Source organism: Nanorana parkeri, unplaced genomic scaffold, assembly GCF_000935625.1.
Source record: "Nanorana parkeri isolate BGI_ZX_2015 unplaced genomic scaffold, ASM93562v1 scaffold3111, whole genome shotgun sequence".
Taxonomy (NCBI): Eukaryota; Metazoa; Chordata; class Amphibia; order Anura; family Dicroglossidae; genus Nanorana; species Nanorana parkeri.
Window position 1 is genome coordinate 15,965 of NW_017309379.1, and position 17,991 is coordinate 33,955.

The 17,991-nt window shown below is 40.3% G+C and overlaps 2 protein-coding genes across 2 annotated transcripts; one reads left to right on the plus strand and one right to left on the minus strand.

Moving 5' to 3' along the window:
• Window positions 1-203: 203 nt before the first annotated feature.
• Window positions 204-1,157, minus strand: LOC108802778 (olfactory receptor 5V1-like). The gene has a single exon (XM_018574635.1). It carries the CDS (start codon window positions 1,155-1,157, stop codon window positions 204-206), a length of 954 nt encoding a protein of 317 aa, XP_018430137.1.
• Window positions 1,158-9,750: 8,593 nt separating this feature from the next.
• On the plus strand, window positions 9,751-10,686 carry LOC108802779 (olfactory receptor 1019-like). Its single transcript, XM_018574637.1, has one exon. The coding sequence runs from the start codon at window positions 9,751-9,753 to the stop codon at window positions 10,684-10,686; it is 936 nt and encodes a 311-aa protein (XP_018430139.1).
• Window positions 10,687-17,991: the final 7,305 nt, after the last annotated feature.

The following is a 17,991-nucleotide window of genomic DNA, read 5'->3' on the forward strand; positions in this document are numbered from 1 at the left end:
CCTTAACTAATATAAAAAATCTTATTTGTGTATCACTCGGCTGTAGCTCCTCAAATCATCTCTGAATTGGTGCTGACACCGTCCTTCCTTCTGGAGGGTGACTACTTTGATTCCCCATGGTCCCTGTGTGTGTTGTAAAGTAGTCACTACTCCTAACACTAACCCTAACCCTAAATGCATCTGCTGCTAACAAGGAATACACTTTATTGACATACTGCAACTGCTAATGTTTTTCTTATAGCCACTTTAATTTCTTTATTTCGTACACTGTAGATGATGGGATTCAGCATTGGTGTTACCACCGTATAGAAGATGGACACAACTCTATCTTGTTGTGGGGAGTAACTGGAAGGAGGACGTAAGTGCATGAACAGTACAGTTACATAGAAAAGGAAAACCACTAAAAGGTGGGAGGCACAAGTAGAGAAAGCTTTTTGCTTTTGCTTGGTGGAGTCTATCTTTAGGATGGTCAAGGTGATAAAGAGATAAGATACAAGTATGAGCACAAAAGTGCCCCCAACAACTACTATAGCTGCTATGTACGCCAAGATCTCATTGAACCAAATATCTGCACAGGCCAAATTAAGTAATGGTGGCATCTCACAGAAAAAATGTTCAATCCTGTTGGATTTGCAGAAAGGCAACCCAAAAGTGTACAGCGTAAGATGTACAGGAACAGCAAAGCTCACAGCCCAACATGCAACAGCCAGACGAAAACACAGTTTTTGGTCCATGATCATGTGGTATTGCAGAGGTTTACAGATGGCATTGTATCTGTCAAAAGCCATAATAGTCAAGATTAAACATTCCGCAGCAGCTAAAGATGCGTGGAAGTATAACTGGATTGCACATCCCAGGAAGGAAATGCTCCTATCCTGTGACAAGGTGCTTGCTAAGATTTTGGGCACCACTGTTGTGGAATAACAAATATCAATAGTGGCAAGATTAGTCAGGAAAAAGTACATAGGTGTCTGGAGTCGGGGGTTAAGTTTTACAATAATGATCAGTAAAAGATTTCCTAATGATGTCACCATGTACATTAGGAAAAGCAACAAAGAGAAGACAACTTGTAGACTATTGATAGAAGAGAGTCCAAGAAGAATGAATTTTCGTACAACTGTTTGGTTTGAATTTTCCAGCATAACATACAATGCCATTTCTACTGATGGAGATATCTGATGATGGAAACTCTTGCATTCCTACAAAATTCAATAGATATGACAGTCAGTTATAATAAGAAACACAGTCCAATCAAACTTAGGAAAAACAGAGTAATATTAATCAAGTTATTATTCTTCAAATTCTTTGTTTTTTCCAAGACAGAGCGGTTACAGAGTTGTAGGTGATACATGGAATAGCTCCTCTCATGCTTAATGAAAGTGAACTTGACAGTTTGACCATAAAGTTTATGGTGAGCAGGGACTTTAGCAATGAAAAAGCCTTCCATCCGACTTAGTGTGTAGCACAGTAAAATCTTCTTAAAACATTGCCCGCTTCACACAGTCCTGAAATACGAAATAAACCTCTTATTGTTGGGATATGTGATGCAATAAGACATGTGAATACATTAAAAGCCAACTTGAGGGAGATCAGCTATTGTTTGTCAACATTATATAACCCTTCATTTTTCCCAGAAGGTTTTTGTTATTTCATGTTAGGAGTTCATTTAATGATTTCAAATTCCCAATCCAATTACAGTTTTCAAGTCTTCTAGAAGCAGCTTCACACTTTAAAAAAAAAATGTTTTCTAGTTACTTTGGAACTTCAAACTTTAATACTCTACTGTGTTAGGTTGGATGTACATGTGGCTCATATTGCACGTCTCAATAAGAAGTTAACATCAAGTGAGAAGTGAAAGAAGCATAGGGCATCCAGTAGAATGGAGAAGAGAACTCCGGAATTCAGGGAGGGTGGACGGGAAGGAGGGATATTTGTTTAGATAGTAGTAGGGATGCACCGATACCGGTATTTTGGTACCAAGTACGAGTACCGATATTTTTTTCCGGTACTCGCCGATACTAATTACCGAGTACTGGAAGTCCCATTCAGGAAGCCAGGCGACGTGTAATGACTCGCCACCCGGCTTCCCGATTAACAAGAAAGCCATCCCATGCTTCTCGTCACTATGTGATGAGAAAGCATGGAGCCAGCTTGCTGGCCAATCATGGAAGCAGGGCGCCGTGTAATGGCGCGGCACCCTGCTTCTGGTTTGCCGGGAGGCCGGCTCCATGCTCCCTCGTCGATGCCGGCTCCTCCCAATCAGAATCAGCATCATTACACGGCGCCTGGCTTCCTTAATGGTGATGTGATGAGTGGCTTCCTTAATGGTGATGACAAGTGATGAGAGAGCATGGAGCCGGCTTCCTGATACAGGAAGTATCGGGCTAGGCATCTGAGCATTTGAGCAAGTACGAGTGCTCGACCAAATACTCGGTATCGGCACCGATACCGATACCAGTGTCAGTGCATCCCTAGATAGTAGTTATAGCTCCAGCAGGCTACTACCACTGTCTGGTGGCAGATAACTGTTAACTCAGGGTTTCCATACACTAAAATATTTGGTTAATCTACCGGGTAATTTAGAATCAAATTCATGTTTTTAGAGTAAATTATGTTTGGATAATTTCCTCTTTGGAAAAAAAAAAGGATTTGCCTTATATCAAAAAGATGTATCATGATTTAACTTCAAGATGAAACAGAACATAAAAATGTTTCCTTTAGTTCTGCTAACCAGAAAAATGATTGGATGTTCAAGGTACCAAAAAGTAATTTTTGTAACATAAAATTTTTATTTGATATCAAAAAGTATTTTTGTTAAAATTCTACTTTTCAATCATACATTGTCATCATTTGTAATGTACTGTAATAGTAAGACTTACAGGTGACCCTTGTATGCATGCCCTTGAGTGTTTTAATAAAAAAGTAAACTTAGTATTTACAGTTAGACTCACATTATTTTGGCATGTTATCAACAGGAAAGGACTATTGGAAAGTTGTTCCTTTGGATTATTTTATCCAGGCCACAGGTGGTTTAAAGCTGCCCAAAAGGAATGCTATTCAAACTTTAGTTGTTCAAAAATACATTTAATATTTGTTCCATCTTCCTATGCATGCACATTTGAAAACAAAAGGTGAAAATAGTCTTTAAAGTTATAAAAAAAAGGATCTAATAATTATTTTGTTCTGTGTAATAGTGTCCTGTTATTTAAAATAATACATAATTAACTAAATTACTTGACTTACATAGTTACATAGTATTTGAGGCTGAATAAAGACATTAAAATAGCTAGAATGTATATTTGGTTGGAAATAGAATTTAGTAGAACTAAACTCAATACTTTTATTTTACTTTGGATAGAGTGAAGAGGGTTTCAGTATCTAATAATTAAAAGTAGTCTAGCATTCCTAGCATTTTAATTATAAATCAGAAGTTCAACTACCATTTTACTTTTACACCGGACCTACATTAACCCTTAAATTAGCAGAAACAAAAACAAGGAGATACTCTTCCGTAGAGGAGGGCAAAGCTGAGCAGCAGGTACTTGACAGGCTAGAGGGAGGTTCAGTCAATTTATTTTATTAATATTATCAAAATTATGAAAATTACTTTTAGTTACCCAGCATCCCATCCCTCTGTATGCCATAAAACAAGAGCAAATTTGCTATCACACTCATTCATCTCAACACATTCACTGCCGGCATTTTGCCATTTTGTAGTACAAAGTTATTTTTGTAGGAACTAATATCTTAGTGAAAAGGAAAAAAAGCAGATTTGCCTTATATCGAAAAGATGTATCATCATTTTACTTCACGAGGAAACAGAAGATAAAGTCCCGAAACCATATCTCATAAGACTTTTTAGCTCTTTGTCATATAGAATACATTGTAGCTGTCTGATTGATCTTTGACATAGTTGTTATTTATTTGAATATCTCCTCTGGGGAGAGACATTTCCTTCCCATTGAGGGCTAGTTCACACCAGCCACAGTGCGTTCCGACACGATTGGTGCCGGAACACACTGGATCGCATTCCGGCCGGCGGGAGGGGGGCGTGGCGTTGCATTTAAGTCAATGGCACCAAAGCCACACCCTCCGGCCACAATGCGATTGCCCGCACCGGAACGCATGGCACAACAGTGCCTGCGTTCCAGTCCGGTTCAGTCAGAAAAAATGCTGCATTAGGGTTAGGGTTAGGCACTATTTGTTCTGACTGCATAGGAGTGGAACCCAGGATCGCATCCTGCCCCAAAACAAAGTGAGCCAGCCAGAATGCGATCCAGTGCGATCATGCCAGAATTGGGAAGGGATGCACTGAAGCTGGGGTGAACTTTCCCTGTATAGTTTAACTTGCAGCCGTGATGCATGAATAGTTACCGTATATACTCGAGTATAAGCCGAGATTTTCAGCCCATTTTTTTGGGGGAAAAGTGCCCCCCTCGGCTTATACTCGAGTCAGCGCCAGCGCGTCTTCTTACTTACCTCGCCGAGCGTTGCTTCACTGCTGCTCCGGTGTGCGGCGCTCCGAGCGGGGTCATCTGGCAGTCTCCGGGTCCTAATTTAGGTGGCCGGAGACTGCCAGATGACCTCGCTCGGAGCGCCGCCCACCGGAGCAGCAGAACAGAGCTAGGTTATTTTTCTTTTAAATAAATATTAATGTAATTTTATTGGTATCTATCTACCAGTAGCCGCCTCATTTCCCACCCTCGGCTTATATTCGGGTCAACACTTTTTCCCAGTTTTTTTGGGTAAAAGTAGGTACCTCGGCTTATACTCGGGACGGCTTATACTCGAGTATATACGGTACGTGAAATTTCAATACTTCAATAGATGAAGCCAAATTTATTCCTCATACTCAGAGGTAAATCATTGTTGTTATAGTGTAACAGACAGTGGTGCTCATGAACAATCGCAGGAAAACGCTAATTGGCAGCCAATTCATTCACTTAGCAAGCAATTAATACTGCTTTTCACAGATTATATCATCACTGCATAGAGATATCATTTAGTCAGGGTCTATCAAAAGGATTTCAGAATACCTATCAGGTTTTCATTGCTGTGTGCGTGTTAGGGACATTCACTCTTCTATTTGTCCTGTTGACTGTTATTACAGACATTAAAATAAAATCCAATATTATGAGTTGTTACAAGAACAGGAATAGACAGGAAATCTTCCAACTAAGGACCCTGATGACAACAAGGCATGTCCCTTACTTTTCAGGGGTTTACTCTCACTTCCTGTGTTGGCTATAGGACTGGAAGTTAGGGAAAATCTCTTCAACGTGACAAGAAAGGGGTTTTAACTCCCTTACTTTTATTAGTAGAATTTTTTTCTTTAGTTCTACTTCAATATAGCATTGAACTGATTACATTATTAATTTGTAATATACAGTATGTTTCCTGAATATGACACACTTAGGAGATTGCTCAGGAGACACAACATGAATTGAATACCAAAAGTGAGGGAAATCCAATGTTGTCTATTGAAATAGTCTACACATTGATATAATTTACCCCCTTTTTCTGTTCTTGGGACAACTAAAAATGTTGTATTTTATTTCAATTTCTATTCCAGTGACACCATGAAATGTATTTAAAAAATGTTTACATGTGAACAGCTCTGCTAATGTCTTTGTTTTAAAACCACAAAGCAGTTTGTTTCATAAACACACCCCATAGTGTGAATATTCTTAATGTGCACACTTACAACATAAATTAACCATAAAATAGCATAAATCTGTTGTTCTAATTACTATCCACTATACATGCGCACAGCATAAATATTTGTTTCGGAATAAACGAATGAAAAGGGAAAAACCTTTTCAATATTTATGTTTGATGAAATTAATAATTATGCTGTTGCGTTGCCTCCGAATCCAAAAGTGCGCATATAAAAGAACAGAACGTGAGGCAGCCATATTGGCCACCGGTGTGTTCTGTGCATGCACAGCCATCTTGGAGGCGAGGCGCATGGCGTCACCCGATGATATCGTTGGGTGACGTCATACGCATGTATGAGCGCCGCCATCTTGGACGCAGCAAGATTGGGTTTACTAAAAGAAAATGTATTAATATATGCCCAAATATAGCTTTTCGTATTTTCGGGCATATAATAATTCGTTATTTCGGAATTGGATGAACTGCCAAATCAATGGAATTTCGTGATTTAGCAAGGTCGTCCGAATCCGAATGCACATGTCTACAATCCAATAATAAATATAGAAAATGAACTGCGCCAATAAGCAAGCTAACAGCTACAAGGCACTGGAATGTACACCCACTGTGAGTGTGTATACGTGAAAAATGACACATTTAGTTATTCATGTCTACAATCCACTCTGTCAATAGTTTACAAAATAAATGTCATCTTTAGATATACTTTGCTCTGCTTCCAAAGTTAACAATCATAATAGATTGATTAACGCTTATAGCACTATATCTCTAGATAATCCAAAGTGATGTTACCTTGTCCAGGAGTGAAATGATTTATAAACATTTCAATTAGATTAGACGGAGGACAAAGCTGATCTGCAAACCTTTATTTTTGTTGGTGTCTAAAGGTAAATCTTCTAATTCCCCCTGCAGGTGTCTTTACCTCCACACTCTTGTGTGGGAACTACTGTGATAGCTGATAGCAGATACAATAAATATTTGATAAATGATCTCATTGATCCTTTCATTTATCTCTAAAAGATGAACTATTTCTGCTGACTACTCATCAGTGTTTCTTCTATATTATTTTCTTTAGAATGCCAAGAGAAACAATAATTTGGAAATCTCTGCAATATTGAAATATAAGAGCATGGAATATAGATAAGCATATCAATTCCAAAAAATGAAACAAAATAATCTTTAAAATATATAATATTCTGTATACAAACATTTGAAATGTGTTTATTTACATAATTACTAAACAAGCAATATTCATTGTTTTTTTTTCTCTACAGAAACATGTTTCCAATGAAACATTGGAATAACAATCATAAACATTATAAAATCAACATTAGTAAAGGGAGCAGGATTGTCCACTTGGGAGGTGTAATGGTCAGAGGTCCAAAGACATTGGGCCATATAGTGTATTTACTGGCACCTCAGTTTACACCCTTGTAAGCACATTTTGGTGTCCACCATTTTCCATCCATTTTAAAGGTAAGGTACACTGTAAAATCCTTCAGTTTAAAAGGTTAATCCGGATTTCAGAAAGTATCTCTAACTTTTTTCAAGTATCTCAATACACTGATGTGTTTTAATTGCGATGGGACGTGCAGATGTTTTTTCAGGTGAGGGGAGCTGTGCCATTGGGAAAACAAATTCTGCAAATAAAGAAGTCATAGGATTTGTCTTTCCTGTCTGATCATTCATGGAAGATGTGCAGCTAGCTACAATAACCATGGAAGAAATACAGGACTTTATGGAATGATGCAGACTAGCCTCTGGATGAACAAAGCCCAAATCATTGGAATCTCTTATGTCGTAAGGTTAGCGTGACAGAAATATACAAGCCACATGTCATTATTTAATGCAATAACTCTAAAGGAAGGTTGTAATATATATTTAATAAGTACAAATTTTAACTTTTACATGAAAGTAACTTTTGACAAGTCTTCACCATTTTATTTGCTTGCTGTTAAATGTATTGATGAAACATTTTTATTTACAGTTTTTATTTTAAATGCTTCACTTGAGCAATCACCATATAAATAACAACCCTGCTTCAGGACTGCCAAGGGAAGACCAATTAGCCCTTTAGAAAGTCCGCTGTTTCAGTCAGGTCAGACCATTTGTTGGACATAGAAAAGAAAAGCAGACATAAAATATCCCTAAGAACATGCAGGGAAAGATCTGCTCATCATTGCAGCAAACTTTAATATGTGTGAGAAACTAAAACATAGCACAACACAGAGCGCACAGGACAGCACAGAAAATCACTTTAATGAAGAATTAAAATAAATGAATAACTGCATTACAAAGTATTCTTGGTCACATGCATGTCAGATTGTGGATTATGTTGAGTGCTCTGTGCTTTGCAGTGTTCAAGAGCTACTCATTATTGCATGAGTCTACTGAGTGCCATGACCTGCTCAATAGTCACCCATCACTGGGCCACTGTCAGTGCTAGGCATGTTTCATGGCAGGGCAAGGCACCCGTTTCCACACAATAATGAAGGATAGCTGCTAGAAATAAGAATTTAAAGCAAATTAGCATAGGAAAAAAATTGGAAGCACCCATGACTTTTAACAAAAAGACTTATTAAAATAAACTCTGGCCACAAAAATATTTATGTAAACATATTCTTTAGTGACCACAGAGCATATAAGTTAACTTTGTGTGCGAGCCAAGATATTATCTTGTAAAAATAGCAATGACATAATCACTGTGCTGCACATAGTCCGGTGCAGAGTGCAGAGCTAAGGGAGGTGTCCTGCAGGCCCTACACACTACAAGCTGCCTGAAAAAAACTACAGCAGGAAGAGGAGACAAGACCAGTCACCCTGCACCAGGAGAGAGAGCAGCAGTGACCGGTCTTTATTACTGGAGGGGGTGGAGACAAGACCAGTCACCCTGCACAAGGAGAGAGAGCAGCAGTGACCGGTCTTTATTATTGGAGGGGGCAGAGACAAGACCAGTCACCCTGCACAAGGAGAGGGAGCAGCAGTGACCGGTCTTTATTACAGGAGGGGGCGGAGACAAGACCAGTCACCCTGCACAAGGAGAGAAAGCAGCAGTGACCGGTCTTTATTACAGGAGGGGGCGGAGACAAGACCAGTCACCCTGCACAAGGAGAGAAAGCAGCAGTGACCGGTCTTTATTACAGGAGGGGGCGGAGACAAGACCAGTCACCCTGCACAAGGAGAGAAAGCAGCAGTGGCCGGTCTTTATTACAGGAAGCTGCTGTACAGAGGCAACACTTCAGACTGGATTACTGTACAGATGTGAAAGAAATAACAAGACTAAAACAAGAATATGAAGACCATTTGTATGAAGACCATTTTTTGCTTATCCTGAATTTCAGTCTTAAATGAATAGTATAGTTGTCTTGTACATATTGTCTTTATTGATTATAATCAATAGTAAGGGAACATTTATGATAATATATATAGTCTTTTATTCATGTTAGTAACTGAAATTTCTATAAGATATTGATTTGCTCTCTCTTCTAATTGTTACATTTCTCAATCTAGCAATCTTTCCCAACAATAGTAGAAGAGATGCATTGAGTAGGAAAAAGATAATATTCACGTGGTTCTTCTATTTATTGGTCCCACTAAATATTCATTCATATTGATGGAACAGATTACTAAACTATACTTTAGAAAAAGGAAGATGTATTTTGTGTTATTTGTCTTCAACATAGAAAATTTATCAAAATTCCTTTACTACAATTTAAATCAAAGAAAGTTTCCTTAATGAACTAACATAATAAAATAACATCTTCCAAATTGGGTTCGGATCTACAGATACCGCGCACACATGTATACAGTATCATGCCGTTTTCTTGTCGTTTCATGATATAGTGAACTGCTGGAGGAAATGTCTTTCTTTCAGATTGATGACCTTGTGTACTTTGCGATGGACTTTCAGGGTAAAGATCTACAGGGAAGAAGGGTATTGTTGGTTCAAAAGTCTTACATCAACAAGAAGAGTAAATATGATTCCAGACAGGATTATGACCTAAACAAACACTTTAAAAGGGTTTCTTGAGGGAGATATTAGAATTTAATTAAAATTTTGAAAACAATATTGGTAATGAAATGGAAAACTCAAACCATACTTATGTGAGAAGGTTCATTCTTCTGGGACTTTCAGATGTACCTAGCCTACAAGCTGTCTTCTTCTTCTTGTTCCTTCTAATGTACATTTTCACCTTCTTTGGAAATGTTTTGCTAATTGTTATGGTAATACTCAATGCCCAACTGTGGACTCCCATGTATTTGTTTCTGTGCAACCTCTCTGCCATCGACATTTGCTTTTCCTCAACAGTGGTGCCCAAAATTCTGATAAACACCATAACACAGGATAAAAGTATTTCTTTCTTTGGATGTGCTGCCCAGTTATACTTCCATTTAGCCCTTGGAGGTACGGAATGTCTAATACTGGCTGTCATGGCCTATGATCGATACACTGCTATCTGTAAACCTTTGCAATATAATGCTATCATGCACAAAAAACTCTGCAGAGATCTGGTTGTTGGATGTTGGACAGTAAGCTTTTTAAACTCTTTTATTCTCACATTCTTTACCTTCCGGCTGCCCTTTTGCAAGTCCAACCTCATCAGGCACTTCTTCTGCGAGATGCCACCCCTCTTTCATCTCTCCTGCCAAGACACTTGGTTCAATGAGATGGCCAAATACATATCTGTTGGCTTAATAGTCCTTGGATCATTCTTGTTGATACTCTTGTCATATCTCTGCATCACTTTGACCATCTTGAACATCCATTCTACCAGAGAGCGTAAGAAGGCGTTCTCTACTTGTGCCTCCCATCTTATGGTGGTCTCCCTATATTACGGCACCATTATGCTTATGCATTTACGGCCCCGATCTGCTTACTCCCCACAACAGAATAGAGTAGTAACCATCCTCTATACGGTAGTGACTCCTATGCTGAATCCCATTATCTATAGTATAAGAAATAAGGACGTTAAGGGTGCTATTAGAAAAACAATGTGTATTGCAGTATATCAGTAACGTGTCTTTTTGTGATGCATTCATTTCTTGTTAAAGATACACACAGAATATCCAATGTTTCAAAGCTAGAGGTGAAGCTAGGCCCTGTTTAGTATATGAACGCTCAGCTTTTTTATTTGCAGGGCCTTTACAGTGACACAACATGGGAAAATATGTATTTTTGCACTGACATACACTTTGACATGAATTCAAAAATGAGGATTGGCTTTGTTATAGAGACTGTCTAAAAATGGTAATAGTATCCTTAAAAATCAGCCTTTAGAATTCTTCCAGCTCTGTGCAACTGATAGACTGGGCTGAAGTCTGGCACACACTCTTATTCCCACTCATAGGCCACTAATATAGTAATAATGAAGATGGCAGTGCCGTCTTTCCACTAAGCACTGGTAGTGTGACACCCCAGCCTGGGGCATGCTAGGTAACGAGTCTTCGTCTTTCCCACATGTGTGAAGAGTTAACTGAGCTGATTACTCACACGCTTCTGCCGCTCCATATACCTGAGTCACCAGAAGCAGCTTACTCACCAGCACCTGATGAAAGTAAAGCCCTGTACAGACACCTACCTAACCACAAACTGAAAGACAGTTAGTTATAGAGCCATTATTCTCATGTCCTATGACACCTGCTTAGTGTTAATGTCCCAAAATGAGGATTTTCAGGACTGTTCCAAAAGTTTAAATATTCTCTCTCACCACATCACTATTGTCCTGTTCTTGCTTTTGCAGCTTTCTGCAGTTTAAACCTTTGACTGCCAATGACATGTTCCAAACATCATACTAATTAAACGGTTAAAACAAGCTCATGGCTGCAAAAGCCTTCAGCCGGGAAAAGAGTAAGGACCTGTGTCAACGGGCTTTGGACTTATGTTGCAAAAACCATACATCTGCATTTGGGGATATGGGAAGATGTCACCTCATATCCTGTCTCTGTGACAGCAGAACAAAAAGGAGGGGAGTGAGTTATTGCTGCCAGTTATTAGGTAACAGGAATAAGACCTGTTTTTCCTACATTGCTGTGGACCCCTCATATGGTTGGTCCGGGGTAAGTCAAGTCTCATTGTTAAATGCTGAATGGTGCTTACTATGGAACCTTGAAGGTGTCCTCTATGGTAGTGCTGCAGTAGAAATCCTTTCCTTTTTGGAGCAGTCATCGTTACCTGTTATGTCGTGGCAGCTGAAACGCATGGAATGTGCTCCATGGCCTCTTTTGGTGTGTTCACAACTGGCACATGTGTACAGAGAAGTGGAACACACAGCAGGCATGTTATATATGGGCAGCGAGTAGTTGTTGGGTATGCACATCTGTGTGTACCCTTTTCTAGGCTTTGTAAGTATTCTTTAAGCTTACTACATTGATTTGGAAGGACAATCAATGAGTTATGAATATTTATATGACCCAACCAATCCTTGAGGTCCTTGTTCAGAGGTATGGTTTTGGGAAGATGATAAACATTTGTGGTATCTTTCCAGAGTGTTCTCATTCTAACCCTGAAGACTTTAGCTATCTGCTGGAGTGGATATCTGGGGATAGTTGGACTGGAAGAGGATCTTCTTACTAAAGAGTGTCACAGAAGAACGGCATAGAAGCTACAATCTGGACATTGTAAGAAGGATTCATCGCCCATTAATCAAAGTATTTTTGACTGCTATTAGGGGGTCAAATTTAATAGAGAGATATATTGGTACTAGAGGAAAAGATTGTGGCTGCTCATACAGGGTCATAGATTTGGCTGACTGCTCTAACAGGGCCAGCAGTTACCTGGATGCTGCTCTTAAAGGGTCTCAATACTACTATCAGAATACCCCTAAACTGTCTCCCCAAAATTTGAGGTCCAAAGCAAATATCTTTGATTACACAACTAGAATGAGAACTAAGTCATTTGCATAGAATGAGATCTCAGCCCAGAACAGGATCCCACCATTAAGCACAACAGGAAGGTCAGAGTCACCCTCTAGATACCATTCATTGGGACCATCATGGTTTTTGGACTTGTTCCGCTAAGGTGATACAAGGGAAGACTTTGTGTGAAAATTGTTTTATCAAAGCAAGAAAGGACAAAGAGGTGGACAAGCAGGAGTTTGTCAGTTTAATTACACAAGTAACATGGCTTAGCGGCTTCCACCACCGGGTACTGCAGAACATCGTCCCAACACTCAATTACTTTGACCCAGGCAACTGAGGAAACAAAACATAGCCTTTCCAACAGTGGAGGAGATCACTGGATTCTCATTGGATGAATGAGCAAAAAGAAAGTCTCAAATGCACAATAGACTCATCAAATCCTCTAAATGAGGGTGAGCCAAAGATGACAGATAACTTCTGAAGGCAGCTTTAATAAAATTAGCATGTGACTCTACTTTTTGAGAATTCCATCTCCTTTAGGGACGCACTACAGCATTGGATAACCCTTAAAAGGTCTATTTTTCTGCAGTTTCGGCATGCCACCCTGTGACTGCACTAACATCTGTTGTGAAGGCGCATGTTGCTTGGATATATCACTTATAATTGGATCTTGTTGCAGCTCTTCAAGATCTTAAGTATACCTCATACATCATGTATGAAGCTGCAATAGATATTGAAAAATGCTTTTTCTAAAATTCACAATACTAGCCCAGCATATGCAGACTAAACGCCTGCCCTTTAGGCAGTGGCCTATGTGTAGAGACAGAGCAGTATGCAGAACAATACTCTGCTCAGAGAAGTAGAGCAGATAGAAGAGTGAGTACAGAGCCATCTGCAAAACGTAAATGTCATAAGCAATCTATATCCCGGGAGAGCAGAACATCCTGACAGATGCACTATTGCAGGGCCCAAGACAGGGGAGGAGCCCACTGAGATCCGGTCCCGGGATACCAGAGGATTGTAGGCGGGGCGGACTGGGCCGGGGGGCCCTTAAATATGGCAGCCACAGCGGCAATCACTTATGTCAACTCTCCCCTCCCAGCCGCTCTGTAGTTGCAGAGTATCGGTTCGACTGCCTTTGCTAAATGCCAGCTTCACTGATTGGGCTTCTCGGCAGCCAGTTGCATCTTCTTCCACCCATCCTAACCTCTGAACTCTGTACTTTGCGTTACCCCACTGACGTCCGCACTCTACATTACCCCTCTGACCTCTGTACTCTGCATTATACCACTGACCTCTGTATTCTGCATTACAGATCTTATCTCTGTACCATGCGTTACACCGCTGATCTCTGTACTCTGCACCATGCGTTACACATCGATGACCTATGTACTCTGCGTTACACCGCTGACTTCTGTACTCTGCGTTACACCACTGACCTCTGTACTCTGCGTTACACCACTGACCTCTGTACTCTGCATCATACCGCTGACCTCTGTACTCTACGTTACCCCACTGACGTCCGCACTCTACATTACCCCTCTGACCTCTGTACTCTGCATTATACCACTGACCTCTGTATTCTGCATTACAGATCTTATCTCTGTACCATGCGTTACACCGCTGATCTCTGTACTCTGCACCATGCGTTACACATCGATGACCTATGTACTCTGCGTTACACCGCTGACTTCTGTACTCTGCGTTACACCACTGACCTCTGTACTCTGCGTTACACCACTGACCTCTGTACTCTGCATTATACATCTGACCTCTGTACTCTGCATTACACCGCTGACCTCTGCACTCTGCATTACAGTTCTTATCTCTGTACTCTGCGTTACACCACTGACCTTTGTACTCTGTGTTACACCACTGAACACTGTACTCTGCATTACACATCTGACCTTTGTACTCTGTGTTACACCGCTGATCTCTGTACTATGCGTTACACTGCTGACCACTGCACTATGTGTTACAACACTGAACTCTGCATTACACCTATGACCTCTGTACTCTGCGTTACACTGCTGACCTCTGTACCTTGCATTACACCTATGACCTCCGTACTCTGCATTACCCCTCTGACCTCTGTACTCTGCATTACACCGCTTACCTCTGTATTTTGCATTACAGATCTTATCTCTGTACCATGCGTTACACCGCTGACCTCTGTACTCTGTGTTACATCGCTGAGCTCTGTACTATGCGTTACACCGCTGACTTCTGTACTCTGCATTATACCGCTGACCTCTGCATTCTGCGTTACATAGCTGACCTCTGCATTCTGCGTTACATAGCTGACCTCTGCACTGTGCGTTACAACTCACCTCCGCACTGTACGTTACAACTCACCTCTGCATAGGGTGAGGCTTCTGCAGTGTGTCACAAGAAATAATAGGCAAAGCAGCGTCCTGGTCGCCCATGTATACATTTCCTATTATTGTGTTGAGCCCGCTTCTCTAATCATGGTAGAATTTGGAAAAATATTACTGGCAGCTTTTCAAACAATGAAAGAAACTTTTTTTTTGCTGGCAAACAGTACCTGTTGTGTGTGGCTAGTTATCTCCCTTTGTATGTTGCCATAGAGTAGTTAGGAAAATACTGGCGGCAGATTAAAATTGATCTTGTACTGAGCGTTCTTCCAGCAGTGTCAGTGTAACAATATTGTTAGTGGTGTACGATGTCTAATGATATAAGCCTTTAATTATAGTGAGATAAGATATAGCACTTGCTAATTAATATGTTTTTATATCAACAGCCATGTGTCTTCAATTCAAGGTGCCTCAGGCTTTGTGAGCAATGGCGTCCTAGATTTGTATCTGGGTGACCTTAAAATGTATTCATTTTTCCTCTTGGAAAGCGTGGAGAAGGCTTCTGTTTGTGATCCTATTTAGGACATTTCCCATCACTTCCTGTCGGGAGAGGAAATTATTGGAGATCTCTTCATTTACCTTCAGCTCCATTTTCCTTACTATTCTCCATGGCAGCATACAAATGGGTAGGCTCTGCCCCACCTTCCCCCTTGAGACAATGACCTAAACAATCTCAGCCCACCTGGGTCACTCCTGTTTTGTAGATATTTTCACTCCAATTGGTAAGAATTTGAATACAATTTTCTATTATCCTGTATGTTGGACTACTGATGGATCAGAGATTTTACTAGTGGAAGGCAATAGAGACAGCTGTCTAAGGCGCAATGAAAACAGGGAAAGAGATATAACGATGGAAATAGTAAAGCCTGTGAGTTTATGTGGATTGCAGGCTACAATTGGATCTTACACTTATGATATGCTTTATCTGATGGGAAGAGTATGGTTAGTAAGTGTATTGCGTGCATCTACAGGATGTCAGCATGGGTTGTGGCATTGTATCACCTGTTTCTTTGGATTCTTGATGGTATTTCCATTAATGTTTTTAGCGCATCAAATGATATAAAAATGAAAGCATCTGGTAAGAGGAGATCCCAGTCACATGACCTGTGAAAGTCATGTGACCAAGCTCTCCTGTAATGGTGGGTTTTCTTTAGCATGATGCTGAGAACACTCAGTAGGACACTGGAAGCTCTCCAACATGCCCTGTATTTTAGGAATGAAGCCCCCAATGCAGGTGCAGTTTGAAGTAAACACTGCAGTGTCCTATGGAGCGTGGGCTCTCTTTTTAGGTCTTCAGTATTCACTTTATTAAGCATGACTATTCATTTCATCTTCAAAGCTCTTATAAAGAAACTATTTTCTTCCACTCCTTGTTAATGAAAGCCTGTCATTAATTTAAACCTTTAGGGTTAGGGTAAAAAAATATTTTAAAAAATCAAGTATTTCACATGCTTACTTGCAGTGCTTATTCTTTCTAGAAATTATTTGTATTTAGTTGCAAGTTGTCTTTATACGTTTTATAGCATTGACTGCTCCAGGAGAGTCAATTCCCTAGCACAGTCCCCTCCATCCTTGCACGTCATGGCCCTATCCTCTACTGAAAGTGTCTAATTACTGTGTGTTGGTGCTGGCCCAGCTCCTCCACCCCTCCCTTAACCTTCTCACATAATATTTTATGTAGCTGTTGGGGAGGTGAGAAGCTAAACACTTTAGATTATCACTTGAGTATCAGCTCTCTGAGTATGCTGTGATTGCTGACACCACATCCAAGCAGGAGTCTCAGGACTATTGCATGTCTACACAAGGAGGTTTTTACAGGTTAATATTATGCATAAAATATGTTAAGTGCACAAATAATCGTATGGGAAGATTGTTGCTGAAATGAATGGTCTGGTGACAGGGTTTCTTTAATGAGAGAAGTCAACGGGGAACAGGGTTAGGGTTAGGTTGGGTTAGGGTTGTCTAAGCTGTCAGAAAGTCCACATCTGCTGCAATAATCGTTCTTTACAGCAATGTGTTAAAGAATGACATCTCTGGATAAATGTAAAGCCTTGAATACGCCATTGCCACTAAATACCACATGGGACCCACTGCTGTCAGCCCTAACCCTAACCTTAAGATCAGGAAAATGAGGTAGCAGTGGGCACTGAACCACTAAAATTGGACATCCAATGATTGGAAACATTGCTTGTCTGATGAATCTCAACTTTTGCTGCCACAGGCAGATTCTAGGGTCAGGGTTGGCCATACAGAGAATGAGTCCATGGATCTATCCTGTGTGGTGTCAGTATTCAGGCTGCTGGAGGGAATGTTTTCTTGGCACACATTAGGCACTCTTATAGTTAACCCGTGGTTTGCCCGAGTAGGGCAAGTAGTACTAAAGCCTCACTTCTTTATGGAAATGCATTGGACTTCTTGCTTGGTCTTCCTCCCGAAATTACATTGAAATAAATTTGTATCTGGGCTATTCATTTGTGGTGCGGTGCTTCAATTTCAGATCTTTTTATTTGCATTACAAACCAAGGAAATAATAGAAGCTACCAGCCCAGAATCCAGACACCCCGTACAAACAACACTATTATTGGATAGTAATACCGATGGAACAACAACCCCAGGGTTCCAGTGCTACCTATCTATTCCCCCACACAACCAGCACCTGACAGAGATTCTAACCCTTCATTTGCACTATCCAAACCTAGAAATCAAATCAGGTTAGCGTTACAAGAAGGATCAAGGAGTCCTGTTTATGTATATATATATATTTTCTGAGTTAGTCATTCAAGCTTGTATCACACGTGTGTCATCATTGTCTGTTTGTCTTTCTTGTTGAGAACAAAATATTTTTAAATAGTGATAAAAAAACATGGTAAAAAATAGTCTGCTATGAAGCTCAACCATAATGGGAAGCCCTGGTAGGCTACAGACATGCAAAGACGGTTGTCTACTTTGCTTAACGGAAGTCCGGCTAGGAGACAATTGTATCTCTATGGGCTCGTGTAGATGAGCGGAGGAGAGGCTCCTTTCCTGTCAGCTCCATGGCAGCACACGAATGGGTTAATCCCTCCCTCCTCCCCTAATCAGGATCGTA